Below are 20,265 nucleotides of genomic sequence, written 5' to 3'. Positions count from 1 at the left end.
TTATTTTTAAGAAGTCAGGTGGGAGATCAGTAATGCAAAAACAAAGAAGCAAACCACCAGTGGAGGGAATGGGTGCCAGTTGCAATGGGCAATAATGGTTCCTTGACTTGCTCGGATGGGGGTCAAAATCCCCTCACCTTTATGCTGAGAAGCCAGGGGAACGGTAGACAAAGCCATTAAAAATGAAGCTCCTCGTAACTGTTTTGACAGATCCCAAATCCAAAATGGTCACTGAACCAGCAACAAATTCATTTGGAACGACAGCGTTAAACCTATCCCAGCCCTTGTGCTACAGCCTTCTGAGTGGGCCTGCCAGGCCGCAAAGTGTAGCTGGATCGAGCCTGGCTGCCAAGAGGCACACGAGGCCTCCTCTTACCGTGCTTTGCCAGGAGAGCCACGTGGGACATGTCTGCTGACCAGATGACGTATTTCACCTTGGAGATCTTAACCGAAGCCAGGGTCCTGCAAGGTCAGAAGGCACTCTTAGTACAGGAGCGTATCCTTCTCTCCCTTACCAGGAGAAGCAAAGAGCATCTGTTTCCTCATTACTGTGAAGTAAATCTTGGGTCTCGGGCAGCTAAACTCTTCTTCTGCCCACTACAAACCTTTTCCATCTCTCTCTACAGACCAAGCACAACTCCCTGCATACTGATCGTCCCCATGGCCAGGCCTGACGCTCAAAGGCACACACTGCTGGTATTTTAAGGACACTGAACCAGCTCTGGCCAGATGGCGGGCCTTCCTGCTTCCCCACTGAAGCAGGCAAGGAATCCTGCTTGCCCTGACAAGGTTTAGCAGCAAGCTCTTTGGGCTTTAGGATGCGCTGCTAACTAACCTACCCCCTTAAACTGTCAAAACCAGGGGACTATCAGGAGCTCAGGCAACTGATGTCACTGCCTTTCCCCTTCAAAGGTCAGATTATATCCTGCTGGAAGGCTTACCGTTTCTGCTGAACGTCAAAGAGGGTGATGGAGTCTGCATCCCTCAGCAAGAGATTCCCTGTGCCAGCGTAGAAAATCTCATCACAGTTGGGGACTTGAACCTTCTTAGTGATTTCATTCTTCAGGTTCTTAATCAGGATCTGCCAAGTTTGGGCAGATTAAGAACGTGAGCACGATCACGCAGTAGAAACAGAAGGCAAGAAAAGCAGGAGAAACTCTTTTGCACACACAAGGCTCCGCAGAGCACGCAATGCACTGACCATAAACTCAGGGAAGCAAAACCCAACAGCCGCATTCATGGAACCTTCAGTGACCCACAAGGTTTACGCTGTCCCAGGACGTGCTGAGACGACGGCTGGGCTCCCACAATACCTGGGCCAAACCATGAGTCTCAAATGCAGAAGTAGCAAGGTCTGACCCAGAGCTGTTTCTCGGCATCTTTTTCTTTACACCTGGATTCGAACCATCCCACCCGAATGGTTCTGGAGGGACACCTTACCAGCAGGCAATAAAACCATGGCTGGGGGGGAGAACACTGTGGCTGAGAGACACAGGGGAAAATGTCTTTGAAACGTCAAGACTTTCGCCCCTGGAATTCCCCAACCAGCTTGACCTTGCTAAGGACCCTGTGAGTTGAAATCCTCGCTTCTGGAAGAGGCCCAGAGCGGAAAACTCTGTCCTAGTCCAAGGCTCACTTCTGCTATGAATTGCTGAGACAGCCTTTAGCAAGGCATTACCCAGACACACTGTCCACCAGAAGACATTAGCCTATTTTGCAGAGCTAAAAGGTACACAAACACTTAACTATCAAGAAGTGCTACACACTTCCCAATTCATTTGTGAAATGAAAGCCTAATTAAGGCCCACGAAAACTAAAGTTCAGAGCAGCGCACAGAGAAATCAAGCTACCGGGAACCACTTTTCCCATCCCTGTTGAAGCACACACATCTTAATGGACTCTCTTATGCCTCCTTAATTCTTATTTTTAAAATTGATCATCCCCTCCTTTCCCCAAGGAGCTCAAAGCAGCATACTTGGTTCTGTGCCCCCTCCCGTTGCCCTAAAAGGTGGCTTGGCTGCTGGTCTCCCAGGAAAAACTACCACATTCTGGTCCAGTTGTCCCCAGATGTTACAGACTACAATCCCCCTCATCCAGGAACCACTGGTAATGATAGCTGGAAGTGATGGATTTGGAAGAGGCTGATTCCCCCACTGCACCCATGCGAGTGGTCCCATCTGAGATGTTCGCCTCTTTTCCTCAGGGGCTCCCTCAAGGGGTCTGTTCATTGAAGGCAAGATAGAGAGGCGTGGGAACCCTAACTGATCTGTGCTTTGGGAGTACACGGACTCAGCCAGTTTTGCACTAAATCTGCATCTTTGCCTCCACTCTTTAGATCTCACCAAGTGTGCTAGCAGAACAGTGAGCGCATCACTCTGGGCTTCAGCCCTCCTTCACTTCGGTTTTCCTGCTTTCTAAAGCTGAGCTTTTCCCTCTGAGGCTGTCAAGCAAGTCCCAGCGTCATGTGGGAGAAGCTGATACTTGTACGGAGGATGGAGCCAGTGCTCTGTCCATGAGGAAGGGTGCCACCCCCAGGATCTCGGGCCTTACCGAGTGCATCCGATCCAAGACAGCAAAGCGGTTCCGAGCGACCCACACAGCTGTCAGCCCAGAGGAACGTTTCCCTTCCGGAGCTGGAAGGCAAGCCAGAAGCAAGCGGTAAGGCAGGGTTGGCCCCAGCGTCGCTGCGGCCTCCACCCTCACTCAATGCCATCTAATTTCAGGCTGCAAATAAAATCCAGCCCCCCCCCGCCACCGCATGCCTCTCTCCCCCGCCTTGGATCCTTAAAATGGCAACCACAGAGACGAAGCCTGGAGGGGAAGCGCCATTATGGTCTGGCGCAGGACAGAACAGCCATCCTGAACGACAAGCTGTTCTATCAGGCTAACGAGTGATGGCTTTGCAGCCAAGCCAAGGGAGCCCTCGGGGTCCCTAGGTCCAAAGAGAGCTTTCCTCCACCCCTGCAACCTGCATTTCAACACCTGGGGCCTCCCTCTGAAGCACAGAGGAAAACCTGCACTGAGAGCAGCTCTGTCAGCAACCCAAGCCCCTTCTGAACCCTCCAGCAGGAAGAAAGCAGCGACCGGCCCTTCAATGTGCACATGCAGGATGGAGGCAGAAGTCAGGGTAAGCCAGCTCTTAGGATGGCTCTCTTCAAAATATAGCAGCTGAACAGAGAGATTTTCACCAACAACGGCTTTAAAAGGAAGCTGGTGGTTGATTTCCCTTTCCTTAAAAAAATGCTTTTTAAAAGTATGCACCTAATTCTTCTTCAGAAACTTCCAAGAGGCCAAGTACAATTGAGTCTTTAAGCACTTAACAACTGATTTAATATTTATTTAGAAACTTACAGGACTGCCTATCTTATACAAGATAAGCCTAGGTGGCATCAATAATATAAAATAGAACAAATAAAACAATCCCAAGCACAGCGCCGCAACATTGCAAGGGCTCCCGCATGTCCTTACATTTGTTGGGCTTGTTTCTATCCTAGCCCAAAACCTGGGTGAAGAGCTTCTAATAACAACCTTGTAGCATTTTTTCCTTCATGACTTATTTAGTGGACAAGGGAACGCTGTGGACATAATCTACCTGAATTTCAGCAAGGCTTTTGAGAAGGTTCCACACGACATTATCATTGACAAATGGGGTTTGGATCGCACTGCTATGAGGTGGGCCAACAACCGGCTGGATAACTGCACTCAGAGAGTTGGCATTCATGGCTCTTCATCGGTGTTTTTCAAACTTGGCCACTTTAAGATGTGGGGACTTCAACTCCTACAATTCCCTAGCCAGCATAGACTTCTGGGAGTTGAAGTCCCCACACTTCAAAGTGGCCAAGTTTGAAAAACACTGTTCTACACTGAGCATCCAACATTTTTATTAATGATCTGGATGATGAAATTGATGGGCTGCTTATGGACATACTTGGGAATCATAGAAAACTGGCAAAACTGGCCAACAGCCAGGATGGGAGAACAAAATTGCATAAAATTAGAATCTGGATAGGTTGGAAGCCTGGGCTGAGAAGAACAAGATGTCCTTCAACAGAAAAAAATGTATGTTACTACATTTAGGGAGGAAAAATATGAGGCACCTGGACAACATGGGGGAATTTACAGCTTGAATGAGAAGTTGCTAGGTGTGGCCACTGACAAGATGAACATGAACCAGCAGCAGGAGACCGCTGTTGAAAGGGCTAATGCAGGTCAGGGCTGCATTAGAAGAACTTTATTCCCCTCTACTCTGCACTGCTGAGACACATGGAGTATTGTGTACAGTTCTGGGCAACGCCTTTCCAGAAGGACATTGACGGGTTAAATATCAAGGGAGCGAACTTATTAATTTCATTTAATTTACTTTCATTTGAATTAAGTTTTTGCTCTGGTACCACCCCCACATGGCATTTCAAAGGGTTAAAAATCAGGTAGCAGTTGTGAATAATCTGAGTCTTTTCCGCTACCAGTCACTTCCCTGGCTGAGACTTTGGGCTGCTTCAAACCGCAAGAGAGAGACTGTAAGAGAAGACCTCTGCTATTTTTCATAACCGGAGCAACGGAATTGATTTGCTCAGCCTCAGACTGAAGGGGGAAGGAGCTGGCATCTGCCCTGTTTGAATCTGGCCAAGCATTCATTTCATGCATGCCACGATCACCACAGGATAGGAATGAGGTTCAAAAGCACTCTCAAACCCTGTGCCAGAACCTGCAGTTTGCTGTGAGCAAGGCCAGCATGCAAAAAGAAAAAAAGAAAAAAGAAGAAGAGGTTCTGTGCCTTCACACAGAGAGTGGGTGGGCGGGAGAAGCACCACAGTGCCCCTCCTTGATGGCCAAGGACAGCCAGCAGCAGGACTGAATTTTCTAAACCCGTGAAGGGGGGCGATCACGGCTGGCCTGGCTCGCAGCAGCCCCTTGCAGCGGCGTTTACTGCTGTGACGTCAGAGGCAGGGGGGACCCAGGTGGAATTTGAACTCCCTGGTGAAATGGCGTGCTGATTAGGCAGAAGTTCCAGCAACTCATTTTGATTTGCAGACAGCGCAAGTTTGATCAGGAATCTGCCAAGAGGGAGAAAATGAACACTGGGCACTTTTACAGCCGCCTCGAAAGCATCCAGGCCTGCCTGGGATAGATTTGCTGCTCTGCTAAGAAATCCATCAAGGGAAGCAAGCCAGCGGAACAGCCTGCTGGGTGAAGAGACAGGATGGAGAGCTTCTAATAACTGATTTATAAAATATATATTTCCGACTGTAAAAACAAGAGACAGGCATGAATTTTTCAAGTCAAAGGGCCTGCCAATCTCATTTGGGCTCCCCAGGATCGGGGGAGAGGAAAACCTTTGGCGAGGGAGCAGAGGAGGAAAAAAACCATGCATCGCACACAAGGCTTACCATCTGGGTTCTGGGAGTCGGCATCCTTGGGAATGGTGTACAGGTCGTAGGTGCTGTTCTCCAGATTACTAGCTCTCTGTGGAGAGAAAACAGCAGCAATGTATGACTCTCGGTTAGGCTTTCAATCGATGAGGGATGGACAGACCAGGCATTTCTATGGGAGGTTTGCAGTCTTCTCTATTTCCGTAATGATTTATTATCTGTCGTACAGGAATTTTCACCTACTTGGATTTGAGAATAAAAGTTACATTACGTAACTTTTGAAAACGGTGGGTGCATCTTATACCTTTAAAAAGCCTGACCCCATTTATCCATTTATTGGACCTTGTCCAATAAATGGATAAACAGCCCCCCTCAACAAGGATTAGAAAGCAAAACAACCCTATCCATCCTCCTCACTGCAGACTATTTCCAGGAAAGATAAACCTCGGCTCCCAGCAGGATCCAGGGCAAATTTGTTCCCAGGAGAGAGATTTCTTTCAAAACCCTATTCTGGAACAGATTTTTTCCCTCTCAACTGCAGTCCACCTGAAGGCAAGAATGTGGATCCAGCCATGGATCTGGAGCCTGAAGCATCCTGGATGGAATCGCGACCCAGTCAGGGCTCGATGCAATGCACATGCTTGCATCTGGAACACCGTACACATAGTCTTCTCTAGTCTGGTGTCCTCTGAATGTGATGGACTACAACTCCCAGAATTCCAGGCTAAGCCTCTGCAAGCAGCAGGAATGACACTCGGCTGGGAAAAATGCCTTGGGGTGGAGGTGGAGAAAAAACTGGAACAGCCCGGTTGCCTTGCTGCAACTTATAAGGATGGGGAGGGAACAGTGAATGGAAAGAAGGAAGAGAGAAACATACTGCAAATTCAGAACAAGGGCAGAACAAAAGAGCCCCTGATCTCCATCTTCTTACACAGAGAGATTTTTCACACCTGTCTACAACCAACGGTATCCCTCCCAACCCTCCATGAAAGAATATGACTTTTCCATCACGGTTGCTCCTGGCTGAGACAGCCGTGGAAGTCAGCAGCAGCTGCTCTGCTTCCCCCTTCCCCGCTCTGCCTTTCGACAACCCCTCCGCCTAGTCCAACTGGGCTTCTGCCTACCGTGCAGAGGAGCACTGCGTTCTCAGCAGGGTTGTAGGACATGTTGAAGACGGGAAACTTGGAGCCACTGCAGAAGACAGAAGAGGAAGGTCAGGCGTGGAGCCCGCTCTGGCTGAGAGCCTTGGCAAGTCAGAAGAAGGGCCCAAGTTCCAAAGACCCCGGGGCCAAGCAGCCCTGCCTGAAGCACTTGGCACTGCACCAGGCATGACTGGTGGGGGAAATGCCCCCTCCCCACCAGCAACAATCCTTCAAGAACCTGTGCTCTCACCCCCCAGTTTATTGGCTGCTCCTGGTGACCACTTCCCGAGCAGAGGACTGAGAAGGGGTGGAGCGCAACTGCCCCGGACAGGGCATCTTCCCTTGGCCAAGGAAGAGGACTGGGGGCAAGCAGCCAGCCTGGAGGCCCAGCTGGGTTCCCATCTGTCTACTCAGAGCCGCTTAAGCGTCTGCTATTCCTCCAGTCTGATCCACCCTGATTTCCTTTCAGCTGCCACCTTCTCAGGATTTCTACAGCAATCCAGAGATGAAAAGGTTCAGGGAAAAAACTGGGGAATACAGCCCTGCCTCCCCACTGCCCAGAGGACAGGGTTTTTCCCCTAAAGGAGAAAGCAGAAATTCTGGGCTTTTTGCTTTGGGGAGGAATAGCATGCCTTCTCCAGACAACATCTCACATACAAACTGCATACTGTGAAGATTTATGTAAGATTCAGAGTTAATTAAGCCTTAAGGAACAGTAATTTGGTGGTATGTTGTAGAATTCAATGTTTTCAGTGGTATAACAAAGTTTAATCTAGTGCTACTACTGCTAGTCCCCTCTTGTGACTGCATGAGACTGTTTCTGTCTCAATAACACGTTTTGTTTTGCTTACAACAAAATGCATGGTTTTTATTTTCAGTATCAACTTTCAACCATGATTCTGCTAGTTTTTTTCCCCCAGATCAGCCAGTAATGGCTATGTGCTGCCACCTGAGTTGATCAAATAAATTTAAATTTAATAAGCGCTGCGTTTATTGAAATGTTTCCTACACTCCCTCCCTCCCCCGCTTTTAAAAGTAGTTTTTCCTATGGCTTCATGGAAAATGTTTTTTAAAAACCCCATTATGCCCTGTTTTAGAACTTACTGTATAGGAAGATTTGGTCCCTCCCCCCACCCCCTAAAATAATTAGTTGCAAATAGCAAGGGTGTGAAAACCGACAGAAAAAGAAGTACAGATGCTGAAAATACAGATGCCTCTGAAGATACAGTAAATTATCGTTTGACTGGAGATGCTTGCCTGGCGAATTTAACCCTTTGGTGATGTCTTCGCAGAGCTGTGCTTGTTTCCTTCTCTGTTCAGTTACCTCTTCCCTTCCCTTTATCTTCATCCAGTTAGGGTTAGGGTTAGGGTTATAGGCAGATGTGGAGCAATTCATTTTATAAATGACATAGCTTACTTTAAGTCAATTTTATCTAGCAGTCATACATAATATTACACAGCACTTTTGTCTGGGTTTATAATTTTTTTGTCTGTCCGTTCTTTCTTTTGGAAGAAACTGTCTTAAATCCAGGCTCATCTTTTATGCTGGTCTTTGACCGTAATAAAGATTTGATTTGATTTGAGGGTCATCTTCATTCTGAGTCAAAGCAATCTATTACTATTTTCATGTCTTTCCCATCTCAAGATGGCAATTATTCTCTTTATTTATTAAAGCATGGTCACCCAGTTCAGACCATGTGACTCTGAAGAAAGAAAAGCCATCATCAACCAATACAAGCAACACAGCTCATTAAAAGTTACAATAGAACAATCAAGTAGCAATCAGAACTGCAGTATTCTATATCTCAGCAACTGGGAACTCTACTCATCTTGACCCCAAGGCCCAATTATGGTCACAGGCAGTCGTGAGGAGTGTAAAAGAAAGGATGTAGAAGTTCCACACAGCCTTGGGGCTAGAGAACGCCCCTCCTCTGTACTAAATGGGGGCAGAAGGCAAGGAAGGAAGGAAGGAAGGAAGGAAGGAAGGAAGGAAGGAAGGAAGGAAGGAAGGAAGGAAGGAAGGAAGGAAGGAAGGAAGGAAGGAAGGAAGGAAGGAAGGAATGGAAGGAAGGAAGGAAGGAAGGAAGGAAGGAAGGAATGGAAGGAAGGAAGGAAGGAATGGAAGGAAGGAATGGAAGGAAGGAATGGAATGGAATGGAATGGAATGGAATGGAATGGAATGGAATGGAATGGAATGGAATGGAATGGAATGGAATGGAATGGAATGGAATGGAATGGAATGGAATGGAATGGAATGGAATGAAGGAAGGAATGGAATGGAATGAATGAATGGAATGGAATGGAATGGAATGGAATGGAATGGAATGGAATGGAATGGAATGGAAGGAAGGAATGGAAGGAATGGAAGGAAGGAAGGAATGGAAGGAATGGAAGGAATGGAATGGAATGGAAGGAAGGAATGGAAGGAAGGAAGGAAGGAAGGAATGGAATGGAAGGAAGGAAGGAATGGAATGGAATGGAATGGAATGGAATGGAATGGAAGGAAGGAAGGAAGGAAGGAAGGAAGGAAGGAAGGAAGGAAGGAAGGAAGGAGAGAGAGATAGAGAGGAGGGAGGGAGGGAGGGAAGGAAGGAAGGAGAGATAGAGAGGAGGGAGGGAGGGAGGGAGGGAGGGAGGAAGGAAGGAAGGAAGGAAGGAAGGAAGGAAGGAGAGATAGAGAGGAGGGAGGGAGGGAGGGAGGGAGGGAGGGAGAGGAAGGAAGGAAGGAAGGAAGGAAGGAAGTAAGGAAGAAGAGATAGAGAGGAGGGAGGGAGGGAAGGAAGGAGAGATAGTGAGGGAGGGAGGGAGGGAGAGGAAGGAAGGAAGGAAGGGAGGGAGGGAGGGAGGGAGGAAGGAAGGAAGGAGAGATAGAGAGGGAGGGAGGGAGGGAGGGAGGGAAGGAAGGACGGAAGGAAGAAGAGATAGAGAGGAGGGAGGGAGGGAGGGAGGGAGGGAGGGAAGGAAGGAAGGAAGGAAGGAAGGAGAGATAGAGAGGGAGGGAGGGAGGGAGGGAGGGAGGGAGGGAGGAAGGAAGGAAGGAAGGAAGGAAGGAAGGAAGGAAGGAAGGAAGGAAGGAAGGAAGGAAGGACACTCCCTCACCTTCTCAGCTGCATCACTGCCACATCTTTGGAGCTGTTGAAGTCCAGCTGGCGAAGAAAGCGGTCCTTTACATAGTAGAGCATGTTCCCATGCACAGCATAAGCGGGCCTCTCACGTTCCAGCTTGAAGACTATCATGCCTCCATCGTGGCCTGGACAACAAAGGAGCAGAGAAGTTCTAGAAGGGCAGTTCTACCAGGTTTACACCATGAATGCAAGAAGCTTCATTAAACCAGGTTTAATGAATGATTCTGGCAAAATAGAATAGAACTGAATAGAACTCTTGGAACAGAACTGTGGCGATCGCAAAGAAGAACAAGAAGATCTGAAAATCCTCAGGGAATATTGAAACTGGAGCAGCAAATATGAACCAAATCACTGACTCTCGTTCATTTACGTCAGACTTGTTATCTTCGGTAACGTACTGTTTTCCTATTTACACATCCAAAGCCCCACCCAACCACAATTTAAGGAACCAAACTGAAAAGATCAGCAGGTCAACAGAGGAGCAACTGCTGGGCAAAGGGAAGCCTTCCTAGGCCACCAAACGACAGCGTGGAAAGAACAGAGAGCTCGATGGAGGATTCCCTCAGTGGTGCCTCAGTTCTCGTCCCAGTCACCCAGAGGGAAGGCACTGGGATCACCATCAGCAATGATGGAGTCCAGAGAATCAGAGTCACACCCTTGTGGATGACTGGACAAAACCATACGCACCCCCTTTTTTTATTTTATGCGATGGGTGTGATAGGGTGAGATTCTAGTAAGGTGGGGATGAGGTGGGGCAAAAAAGTTGCCAACCCCTGGATTACCCTTTCAGGGCCCTCCCCCGAAAAGCCCATCCTTCGGCCCCAGATGAGGACCACACCCAGATCCTTTTACCTGCAGCGAAGAGGTTGAGATTCGGGTGTGCTGCCAACACCCAGAAGCGGTCATGGTCCCTGCGGAAGGTCTGAACACCCGTGCTGGGGAGGGCAGAAAGCAGAGAAATACAAAACAAATGGCCAGTGAACTGTTTTGCTTGAAACGCAGGGATGCATAAAACCCAGGGGTGAGGAATGTGGACAAAAAAAGTCCATGGGTCATACATTGACACCTCCAGTTCCATGGGGGAATTATTACACCAGTCTTAAAAGCCAATGTAGTCTCAGGATTAAAGTGCTGAAGCTTGATTTAGGTCAGTATTTCTCAAACTTGGCAACTTTAAGATGTCTGGACTTCAATTCCCAGAATTCCCACTGGCTGGAGAATTCTGGGAATTGACGTCCAGACATCTTAAAGTTGCCAAGTTTGAGAAATATTGACCTAGATTCAAGTCCCTGCTCAACTATGGGGCTCCTTGGGGGAATCTGAGCCAGCTGCTTGCAGCCCAACTGACCTCACAGCGCTATTACCATAGAGAGAAAATTAGGAAAAAACCTAATGTGCCTCTCCATGGGTTTGCAGAGAAAAAGTGAGTGAGGTGTGCAATCAGAAAGAAAGACCGAAACCAAGTGAAAAAATGCCAGTGGTGGAAAGTAACAGCAGCTCTGCTGAGCCAGATTTTAGGAAAAATAAGCACACAGCCCCCCATTCCAAAATCCAGTGAATTCAGACTTCTATTCCACGTGAAGTACGTACTTGTAATGCCCCAGCATAAGACTGAAAAAGCAGCCAATATTTATAAGCACCACAAGTCCCCCAATCTTCCTGTTCACCGCCACCTGAGCACCACTTGGTGGTTCAGCACTTGGGGTTCCACTTGGGGGCGGGCAGGGGGAGCAATAGGGCCAAGATCCAACGGGTGCTTACCGTTTGGACATATCCCAGACTCGGATGCTCTTGTCCTCTGAGTTGCTGAGAATGAGCTCCTGCCGGGGGTGGAACACAGAGCAGGAGACGTTGTTGTAATGGCCGCGGCAGGTGTCCACCTCCCAGGCTTTTGACTCTAAAGGGAAAGGAAGGGCAACTGTGAGCAGGGAGCAGATGCCGAGGACCTTCAGGGAAAAGCAAACAGGGCCACCGATGCTCCATGGCTGGGAAGCTGCAGTGAGTGGCTCTGGCAGGAGACAAATGAACCCTTGTCCTGCCTGCTGTTTCTGTGAGCAATTCTAAACCCTGGATCACATACAAGAGAATGATGATTTTTAGGCTGGAGCATCTTCCTTCCATGTTTTCAAGTCAGTAGCACAATCCGAATCACGATCTAACTGGTTCCTATAAGCCAGGGTTCCTCAACCTCAGCAACTTTAAGATGGGTGGACTTCAACTCCCAGAATTCCTCAGCCAGCAGTTGAGTCCACCCACCTTAAAAGGTGCTGAGGTTGAGGAACCCTGCTATAAGCTTTTGAGAAGCAGAAAGTGAATTCTGCAGCATCTGGTTTTTCCCACCAGCCCCCGATCAGATCTGTTCTGCAGCAGCTCAGTCCTCCTCCTTTGCGGGCCAGGGCTCACACACACTGCTGTGGAATGCCAAAGTCCTTGGATTGTCTTGAGACCACAAGGTGAGCAGCTCAGCTGACTGGTGACGGGCAGATGTGCCCGCTGATCTTGGCTCTTACGTTTTGCAGCTTGCAAAAATGGAGAGTTGTTTACCGTTCATCCTCCAAATCTTGACTTGCCGATCATCAGCCCCTGATACGATGAGAGGCATGGTGGGGTGGAAAGCTGCCCAGTTTACCCCACGATCGTGTCCCTAAAAAAAGGAGAGTTTTAAAATAAGGGTGTGGGTTGGGGAGCATGCTGGAAAATGAGATGTGAAAGCAGTTTACTACAACCGCTGCCACCTTCCTGTCATCACTAGAATCTGACCAGCTTTCTTCAACCTGAAGCTCTCCACATTTGGGGGCTGCAGGTGGCCTACTACTGCCCATCGCTGCCTCCTGCTTCAAAGGAATCCATCCTTTCTCTCTTGTTTCCTCTTATATCCAGAGGCAATTGCCACAGCAATTCTTCAAGGCCGCCTCAAATCTTTCTTTCAAAGCCCAGCATTTCCCTGATGCCTGCTGGGAGTTTTGGACTTCTGCTTCCAACAGACCCAGGGTGCATGGCCAATGACAGGGGACCATGGGAGAAGGAGTCCAAGACATTTAGCTTATTTTCACTCCACAAAAGGCTACACGTGGGGATGCTCTTCTACAAAATAGGTTCCTGATAGGCCTCTGCGGTCCGGCTCTAATGTCAAGTCACTCAAAAGAGATCTGAGGCCCTAGTCAACAACTACTTTTGATCCAAAAATTTTGACAGGAAGGTACCCTCCTCACCACCCACATCCCAGAGTACCTCGAGGACATGCTTCACCACAGCGTCAGTGGTGCCAAAAAGATCTACTCCGGTGATTCCCCGGACCTCGGACTCCACAGCTCCAGGAGACAAATTCTTCTTTCTCAGGCCTTCAGGCAGGAGAAGGAGTGCATGGGGCAGAGGAAGCAAAGACCAGGTTAATAAATAAAGGTGACAAAACTGAAGGATGGACCTTTTCTTTCTGAGTAGAACAGACCAGGAAGAAAAATATCATGGACTGTATAAGAAAAAAGACGGAAAGCGTTTACTATGAACTTGATTGTGGGGTGAATGTATGACAGAGGCACTTCCAAGAAGTGATTTGCAAATCCAAGGTGATCCAGGCTCAAGGAAGAACCTTAGTCAAGAGTAGAAGGAACAATACAGATACCTGCTCCTGGAGAAACCAAGTCATTGAAAGCTTTCAGAAAGATCCAAGGAACTGAGCAACAGATGGAAAATTTCTGGGGTTACTACACAAATCTAGAGGGAATGGGAAACACGCACAGAATGAACCAGCTTTGACATGTTGTGGGGAAGAGCGGGGAGGGAGAGGGAGAGAGGAGAGAGAGAAAGGGGCAGATGCAAGTAAGACTTGTGGAAATTAGACTGGCATACAGCTGTTAAGGGGAGATCGATGAGCCAGGCATGCAGAAGTCCTGCCTGACAGTGGGATGGAGTTAAAAGCAATGCTAAAGTCTCAGGCTGAAGCTGAAGATTAAAGACCAGACTGAGAGGGTTGGGCCACACCCCGCCAGGCTCCTGTCATTATGCGCAGTCCTCTGTGGGAACTGTTCCCTCAAATGCTTAGTTTGCCAGGTCCTCCCTCCTCCCAGCCCTCTGCCTAGCAGAATGACATCCAGCCCCGATTTTCAGAACAGATGCTCTTGGTTAAGAACACAGCTACAGAGGTTCAGCCATTCGGTTTTAAAGTCAACTGCCCTGTTACTTTTACAGCTGAAATGCCATTGCACTCAAGATAAGGACCAACTTTGGAATTAGAAGAATGCAGAAGTTAGAAGAGGTGCTTTTATAAATCCTGAAAAGTCATTGTTAGTTTTACAAGCAAACGGCTTCATAGTTATGATACAACTCTGTCATGCACAATGCAACCGGAATCCAGACCCAAACTGGCTATGTTCACCCTCTCTCTCGGCAGTAGCAAGAGCGCCCCACATTGCCTTACAAATGAAGTGAGGAGCTGGCTTGCCACATGGGCCACTGGAATGTTCCAATTGGTCTGACAGCCATAAAGTTCTGGAAATATCAAGAGACTTCAGAATGTAGTGCACAGCGCTGTGAATCCAGGAGCAGCCCCTTCATTTCATAATGAAATAGCCTAAAGGGGGGGCCAAGGACCACACATGGTTGTTGAACGGCATGTCAGGAGCCACACCCCAAAAAGGAAATGAGGCCAGGATGAAAACTTCAATTTCATTAAATGTTAATGAAACTCATGAATATAATGACTCTCGTCATATAGTTTTCAAAAATCCCCTTCCCATTCAATGTTACAAATTGGCAGTAACCTTTACAGGACCTGGGGGGCAGAGGAGCCTTGGGCTGTGCCCCCCCACCCCGTCCTGATGCACAAACGAGACTCAGCCAAAAAGAGATGCTTCTAACCATATTTAGCCAGGAGCTGAAATTAAAGCAAGCTTCTATCAGTCTGTTTTTCACCACAGCGTCCTGCTAGAAGAGCTGCTGTACGGATACTGTTGGATGAACCAAGCAGGGTTGCGAAGGCTGTGAAAGCATCAAGTCAGCAACTCCAAAAGCATAAAAACACTGGGAACGTTTCCAGGCCTTTGAAACAATTTCGGGGGTTTGGATTCTGCTGAGAGAGCAGGCAAAACTCACCGCATGGGTGCTGGCAAAAGAGACAATGAACTCATGCCAAGCACAGACCCTTCTCCGCCCCCTCCCTCCCCCAACACAGCTGGGTCATCTGCGATTGTGTGCCACAAAACCCCAGCAACCTACTTGGCCAAGAGCTGCAGTTGAGAAAGCAGTGGGCAGATCACAGACAAGCTCACTGAGGGCTAAAGCTCTTTTCCTCTCAAATGGAGGGAGTTCCCGTATTGGATTGACTGAGCATCATGGTTGCTCACGTGTCCCTGGGAAGCCAGCCCAGGCCCTTCTCCAACACCCTGAACTGATCTCACCTCTAATCAGAGTTCTGCACCTCTCAGCAAGAGCTTGCCTCATCCTAGCGTCCTCCAGATGCAATGGATTTCAAAGCCAAAAGGCCTATAGGCTCTGTTTCCACAAGACTGCACCACAGTCCAAGTCCGGGGACAGTTGCTGATCAAAGGACCAGATGCTGATGTTGTTCAAAAGTGTACTGTCCATTTAACCAGAACTTGTATTAATGGGAAGCTCCAATTACACTTTGTCTCGCAGAACAACAGGGATAGTCCTAAAAGGTCTACAAACTTTCTCTCACCACTCTAGTTTGCCCACCCCCGTTTTTTTTATTTTTCACTCTAGCGCGGTGTTTCTCAACCTTGGCAACTTTAAGACGTGTGGACTTCAGCTTCTGGAATTCCCCAGCCAGCCTTCTGGGAATTCTGGGAGTTGAAGTCCACATGTCTTAAACCTGCCAAGGTTGAGAAGCACTGCTCCAGTGTCTGAACTCATATTTCATTCCTCTCCCCCTTCTTCGTTTTAATCTGTTTACTCAGGAACTGGACAGTGGTCTTTCTACAATCAGTGAGAAATCTTCTGATGTTCAAGGGAGTCATCAACCACTTTCCACAGAGTCAAGAGATGAGGCCCAGTAAAACTCCCACCTCCACCTAATTTGGGGGGCCTGCTACACTTCTGCTGTCCACTTCTCCCCTTGCTGCTTTTTCACTCCAGTCATGTTCTGGTTTCATCAACTGCAGTTCTCAGTAGAGTCCTGTTGCTGGACAGCCCCCTTGACCTGAGCAGCTCACCAGAAATATCCCAAACGCGCACAGTCTGGTCCAGGCTGGCAGATACTACCAGGTCCTCTGAAGGATGGAACTGGGCGCACATCACATAATGGTTATGTCCAGTCAATACACTAGGAAGAAGACAAAATCCAGCGATGAGTCCTCTCAAGATTCAAGACCAACATCATGATGAGTACAGAACGTAAGTTCTTTTCATTTACACATCTGTATTTAGGAAGCTTAGCTGTCATTCTATGGCCTAAACGTCCTGCAAAGGCTGAGAACAGATGGCATAGCACAGCTGGCCTTTTACGCCATTCCAGTATGGCAGAAAACACCACTTCCAACAATACAAAATGCGTTAACTATTTGCGAGCAAAACACGTACTGAAGAAATGCATGGCCAGTGAATTCACTTCTGTTATTGCAGATCATCTAATCTACTCTTCTCTAACTGTTAGCCATGCTGGATAGATTCTGGGAAATGAAATGTGACACATCTGGAAGGTACCAGGTTGGGAAAGCAGACTGAACCCTAAGCCATGCACTTCCAGAAAGCAGAGGGAGCATCATATTCAGAGGGAAAGGACATGAATGTTACACCAAGCCATTGTTCTCAATCTCAGCCCCATCTCCAGTATCGCTGGGGCTTCTCACCAGATCTTAAGATTACTTGTATGGGATTTATATGTATATATGTATATTCAATTAATCAATTTACATGGCCGCCCACTCGCAAAATGCTCTTCCCTCATCTCCCTCAATTTATCTCTTCGGGACACATTTAGCTGTGATTTACAGAATAAACCCTATGTAGATTCACTCGCTATACTAAGCCATAAATCACACATAACAAAACACAAGGGCTGGGATGGCGTAACACACTAAATGAAGCCAAACTTCATCACAGCTTTGTGCAGGGCACAACCAAGCCAGTGGCTGGGCTGAGAGTCCCAATAACTTCAGGTCCAAACAGTGTTCTCTGATCTTATTCTGAACCTAACCACCACACTTACTCTTTAAAGCAGCTGCAGTACAGAAAATGTATACCTGCAAGCTCTGAACACTGAAAAGGTGCTCCAGGAAAGCTATGGCAGCAATAGGATTTACTTAACAGATGTTTATAGCACTCAATAACACACCACACCTGGCCATAAATCTCTTCTCTCCAAATAGTCAGCCTGGTGCCTGAAGCTAGCAGTAGAAGTCTTGCAGAGCATGGCTGGGCAAGCAGCTTTTGTAGCAAATATTGAAAAAGCTATACGCGTGCAGAGGAGCCACCCAACATCTGTATTAATCCAATAGTTCTGTATAGCCATACTTTCAGCCTCACCAGTTTCTGCCCTCATGCAGGCATTCTGTTTAGGATCAGCCAATTTCTCTCAGTGACCAACAAAAGCCGGGCGCGGGGGTGGGGGGGGGGGGCTCCTTGCAAGACAAATGTCTGTGAGCCGCATTTTTAACTCTGAAACGAGGTGGGGTTTTTTGGTTACCAAACACAGGTTCTGGACTGCCAGTTCCACACCCGGATGGTCTGATCATCAGATGCACTGAGGATCCAAGGATATTCCTAGAAACAAGAGACACGCAACAGTTTTCTTTCTGTCAGACAGGCAAACAGGACCCTCGGCAGAGCAACAGGCCTAACAACATCTTACAGTTTCTGAATCCCTGAACAAATGTCCCAGGTTGTTGCAAAAGTTCAGCTCACAGAGAAAAGGACATAAACAGGACTGCAGCATTCAGCTGGACTCACATGATGAAAGAAGGTAGTGCGGATGTAATCCAGGTGCCCCAGCAGCGTGAAGAGACAACGACGTAGCTTGTAATTCCAGACCTTGAGAAGAGAAACGCAGGCATCAGTGGTGTGAATCCTAGGTTGCTCTCTGTTTTTTCCTCATCTGATTAATTACAGATCACACATCCGATTCCATATGGCCTGTCGAGAAATCTTCTACCTACGCTTCCATCTTATGGGTCTGTCTCAATCTTGGTAGATAGTCAAGGGAAAGACAAACATGCAGCAGCTGAATAGGTCAATTCAGAGGGTCAATCAGTCCACCATCCTATTTCCCTCCACAGATCTTTAAAGAATTCTACCCTCTCATAAACCATCTCACTACATCCCAAGGCAACAACTACCCACTCCTGCATCATGTGGCAGGAAGTTTGGAAAGCTAAATCATGCATTGTTTAAGTACTGCACACCTCCCACTGTCCCTTTCCCCCTCTTTTGGGCAGCTTTCTTGGGCACTGTTTTCTTTTTTGGCCCCCACCACCAATATCACCTTGATTTTATAATCATCCCCTCCAGAGACAAAGAGCGGTTGTTGCTTGTGGAAATCAATCCCTCTGACGGGTCCTAGAAAACAAATATAAAATACTGTGAGTCACAGGGAAATCAGAGAAGGGTTAAGGCTTTTCACTTTCTTTTCAATAAAGGAAAGAGTGCTTAACTCAATGCTGTAACAGCAATATTTCCTTTTGATTTTTCTTTTTTTCTTCTGACACACACTTTATCACTTCTTCCCTCTGCTGAATGAAACTCATCTGCCATAGTATCTTCTTTGCCTACAATATTTTATTTCCCCAGTTCTGCCTCTTCTGCAGAATTAATCTTGGATAGACTTGGTCCCATCCAATAAGATCCAGCAAGGTAGGTTGATTCCAGCTCCCTTTCCTTGGGGAGCATCATTTATAGGGCCCAAGGAACATTGGGGCTATTCTATTCCTACTTCTTTGGAATAACTTACAAACAGTTCATCTTAAAATCAGGTTATCCACAACTCTATTATGCTATGTTTTCGGAGAGCTACTAAACTTGGCTTTTTAACAAAGCCCTTGGAGGAAATCTATTATAAATTACAACTTTGGGTTATGGTTAAGTTTCTCACTGGTTTGATCAATTCTGGTAATCAGTAGTATACCACGTAAAAAAATAACAAAAACTAAAGCATATTTATTTATTGAGGCTTATATACTGTTGCAGTCCAACAGAAGTCTGAGTGGCTTGCATTTCTTTCCTACAGTAAAGAGGTCAAATTAAAATACAAAAAAAAAAAATGAGAATGGGAAGCAACGGTGTTCAAGAATAATAACAAAAGTTACTAAAAAAGAAACACAGGCAAAAAATGCAGCATATTTGTATAGTTGTAAATTTACAACTGTAAATTGTGTAAATGTGTAAATTGTATAAATCAATAAATAAGAATTTGCTGCACGGCAAATTATGGCAGCCTCTCATATTTTAGAGAAAAGCAGGCCCTGCTTGCCTGCACCCAGTATAACCAGATCACACTGACCATCGTGTTCATCAAATTTGTCAATGAGGGTGCACATCCGATAGTCCCAGAGCTGGATCACCCCATTGTGTAAACTCGTCAGGATCCAAGGCCGCTTCGGGTGAAAGCTCAGCCCTGAAAATAGAGATAAAGACATTTCTTGGGTGCCAGCTGCTGTTCTTATCCTCCACGGGGCCCAGAGGAAACCTGTACAACATTTAATATACGGCACACCTTTTCTACGAAGAAAGAGAATGAACCAACTTGCTCAGCTCAACCTTTCCCTTAAATTAGTGCTGGTATTGCCTATACATTGTGCCAAGCCTTGGCTGAGGTTGGATTCCCACAACCCAGGCCGGGTGGGGGATAGCGGAGCCCCCCACCCCCAGATTAACCTGGTTTACGAATCTGGCCCACGAGAACTCTTAGACCCCCATCCGTGGCGCGTCTTTGCCAAACCAGACGCAGCGGCTTCTGTCTGCAGACGCGCCTGACGCCCCAACCCCACAACCTTCCCCCTGCTTTGATACCTGTGGAATACTGTGCTAGGGATTTATTTATAAGCATTTATTTATTAAAATGTATAATTAAATTGATAGGCAGCGTTTTGGCACCGAACCGAAAAACCGGGAACGCGGTCTTCCGACCGCAGGGCCCCCCAGCAGGGAATAAAATCTTTCTGCGCGGGACAATCAGGGGCTCCACCCTCTGTCAACTCCGCTTCGGTCGGATCTAACGCGCTGTCCGTCCCGTTATCGCAGCTGGCTTCTTTGGGCGCCCTGCGGGCGACAGGGGGGGATTTAACCCGAACGGCCGAAGATTAAACCGGGAGGCCTGAGGAGAACCGCGACTGCCCTTTCAGGCGCGCCAGGGCAAGGGACGAACGGGCGATCAGGGCCCCAACAGCGGTTTTTAAAGCGAGCCGCCTCCGGGGCAGGCCAGCCGCCCTCGGCAGCGAGGCTCCCCCCCGCCAACGACGCCCAGGCCGCCCCTCACGGGCTCGGCGTACCTTTCACGCGCGCCGATTTGGTCTCGAACTTGGTCAGCATCGCGCGGCGCCCCGTCGCCTCCTCAGCCGCCGCCTCCACGTCACCGCTGCCGTCCCGGCGGTCTCTTCCGGCCTTCCTCTTCCGGCCGGGTACCAGAGAGAGGGGAAGAGAGGCGCGGGTCCGCCGCCCCCTAGCGGAGGGCGAGCCCAA

The 20,265-nt window shown here is 47.9% G+C and overlaps 1 protein-coding gene across 2 annotated transcripts in view; it reads right to left on the bottom strand.

Annotated features, from left to right (window-relative positions):
* Positions 1–20,219, bottom strand: part of COPA (coat protein complex I subunit alpha) — a 31,838-nt gene extending 11,619 nt beyond the window's left edge. Inside the window, exons 1-16 of one of the 2 annotated variants that reach the window (XM_088151145.1) lie at positions 20,076–20,219; positions 19,088–19,201; positions 18,074–18,147; positions 17,542–17,622; positions 17,279–17,355; positions 15,807–15,916; positions 12,868–12,977; positions 12,181–12,280; positions 11,398–11,533; positions 10,489–10,571; positions 9,611–9,761; positions 6,494–6,560; positions 5,388–5,463; positions 2,551–2,633; positions 942–1,081; positions 377–462 (exon numbers count right to left, since the gene is read on the bottom strand). In XM_088151145.1, the coding sequence (XP_088007271.1) occupies positions 377–462; positions 942–1,081; positions 2,551–2,633; positions 5,388–5,463; positions 6,494–6,560; positions 9,611–9,761; positions 10,489–10,571; positions 11,398–11,533; positions 12,181–12,280; positions 12,868–12,977; positions 15,807–15,916; positions 17,279–17,355; positions 17,542–17,622; positions 18,074–18,147; positions 19,088–19,201; positions 20,076–20,115 (1,528 nt within the window). In that variant the 5' untranslated portion in view covers positions 20,116–20,219. The remainder of the gene's footprint in view (positions 1–376; positions 463–941; positions 1,082–2,550; positions 2,634–5,387; positions 5,464–6,493; positions 6,561–9,610; positions 9,762–10,488; positions 10,572–11,397; positions 11,534–12,180; positions 12,281–12,867; positions 12,978–15,806; positions 15,917–17,278; positions 17,356–17,541; positions 17,623–18,073; positions 18,148–19,087; positions 19,202–20,075) is intronic. The other variant, XM_088151144.1, reaches the window with a different exon arrangement.
* Positions 20,220–20,265: the final 46 nt, after the last annotated feature.

Source organism: Python bivittatus, unplaced genomic scaffold (genome assembly GCF_059951505.1).
Source record: "Python bivittatus isolate LINGU-HERP-01145 unplaced genomic scaffold, Pbiv_v1 ctg000660_np1212, whole genome shotgun sequence".
Lineage (NCBI taxonomy): Eukaryota > Metazoa > Chordata > Lepidosauria > Squamata > Pythonidae > Python > Python bivittatus.
Note: the sequence above shows the minus strand (reverse complement) of the source record. Positions and strands in the feature narration are given on the sequence as shown.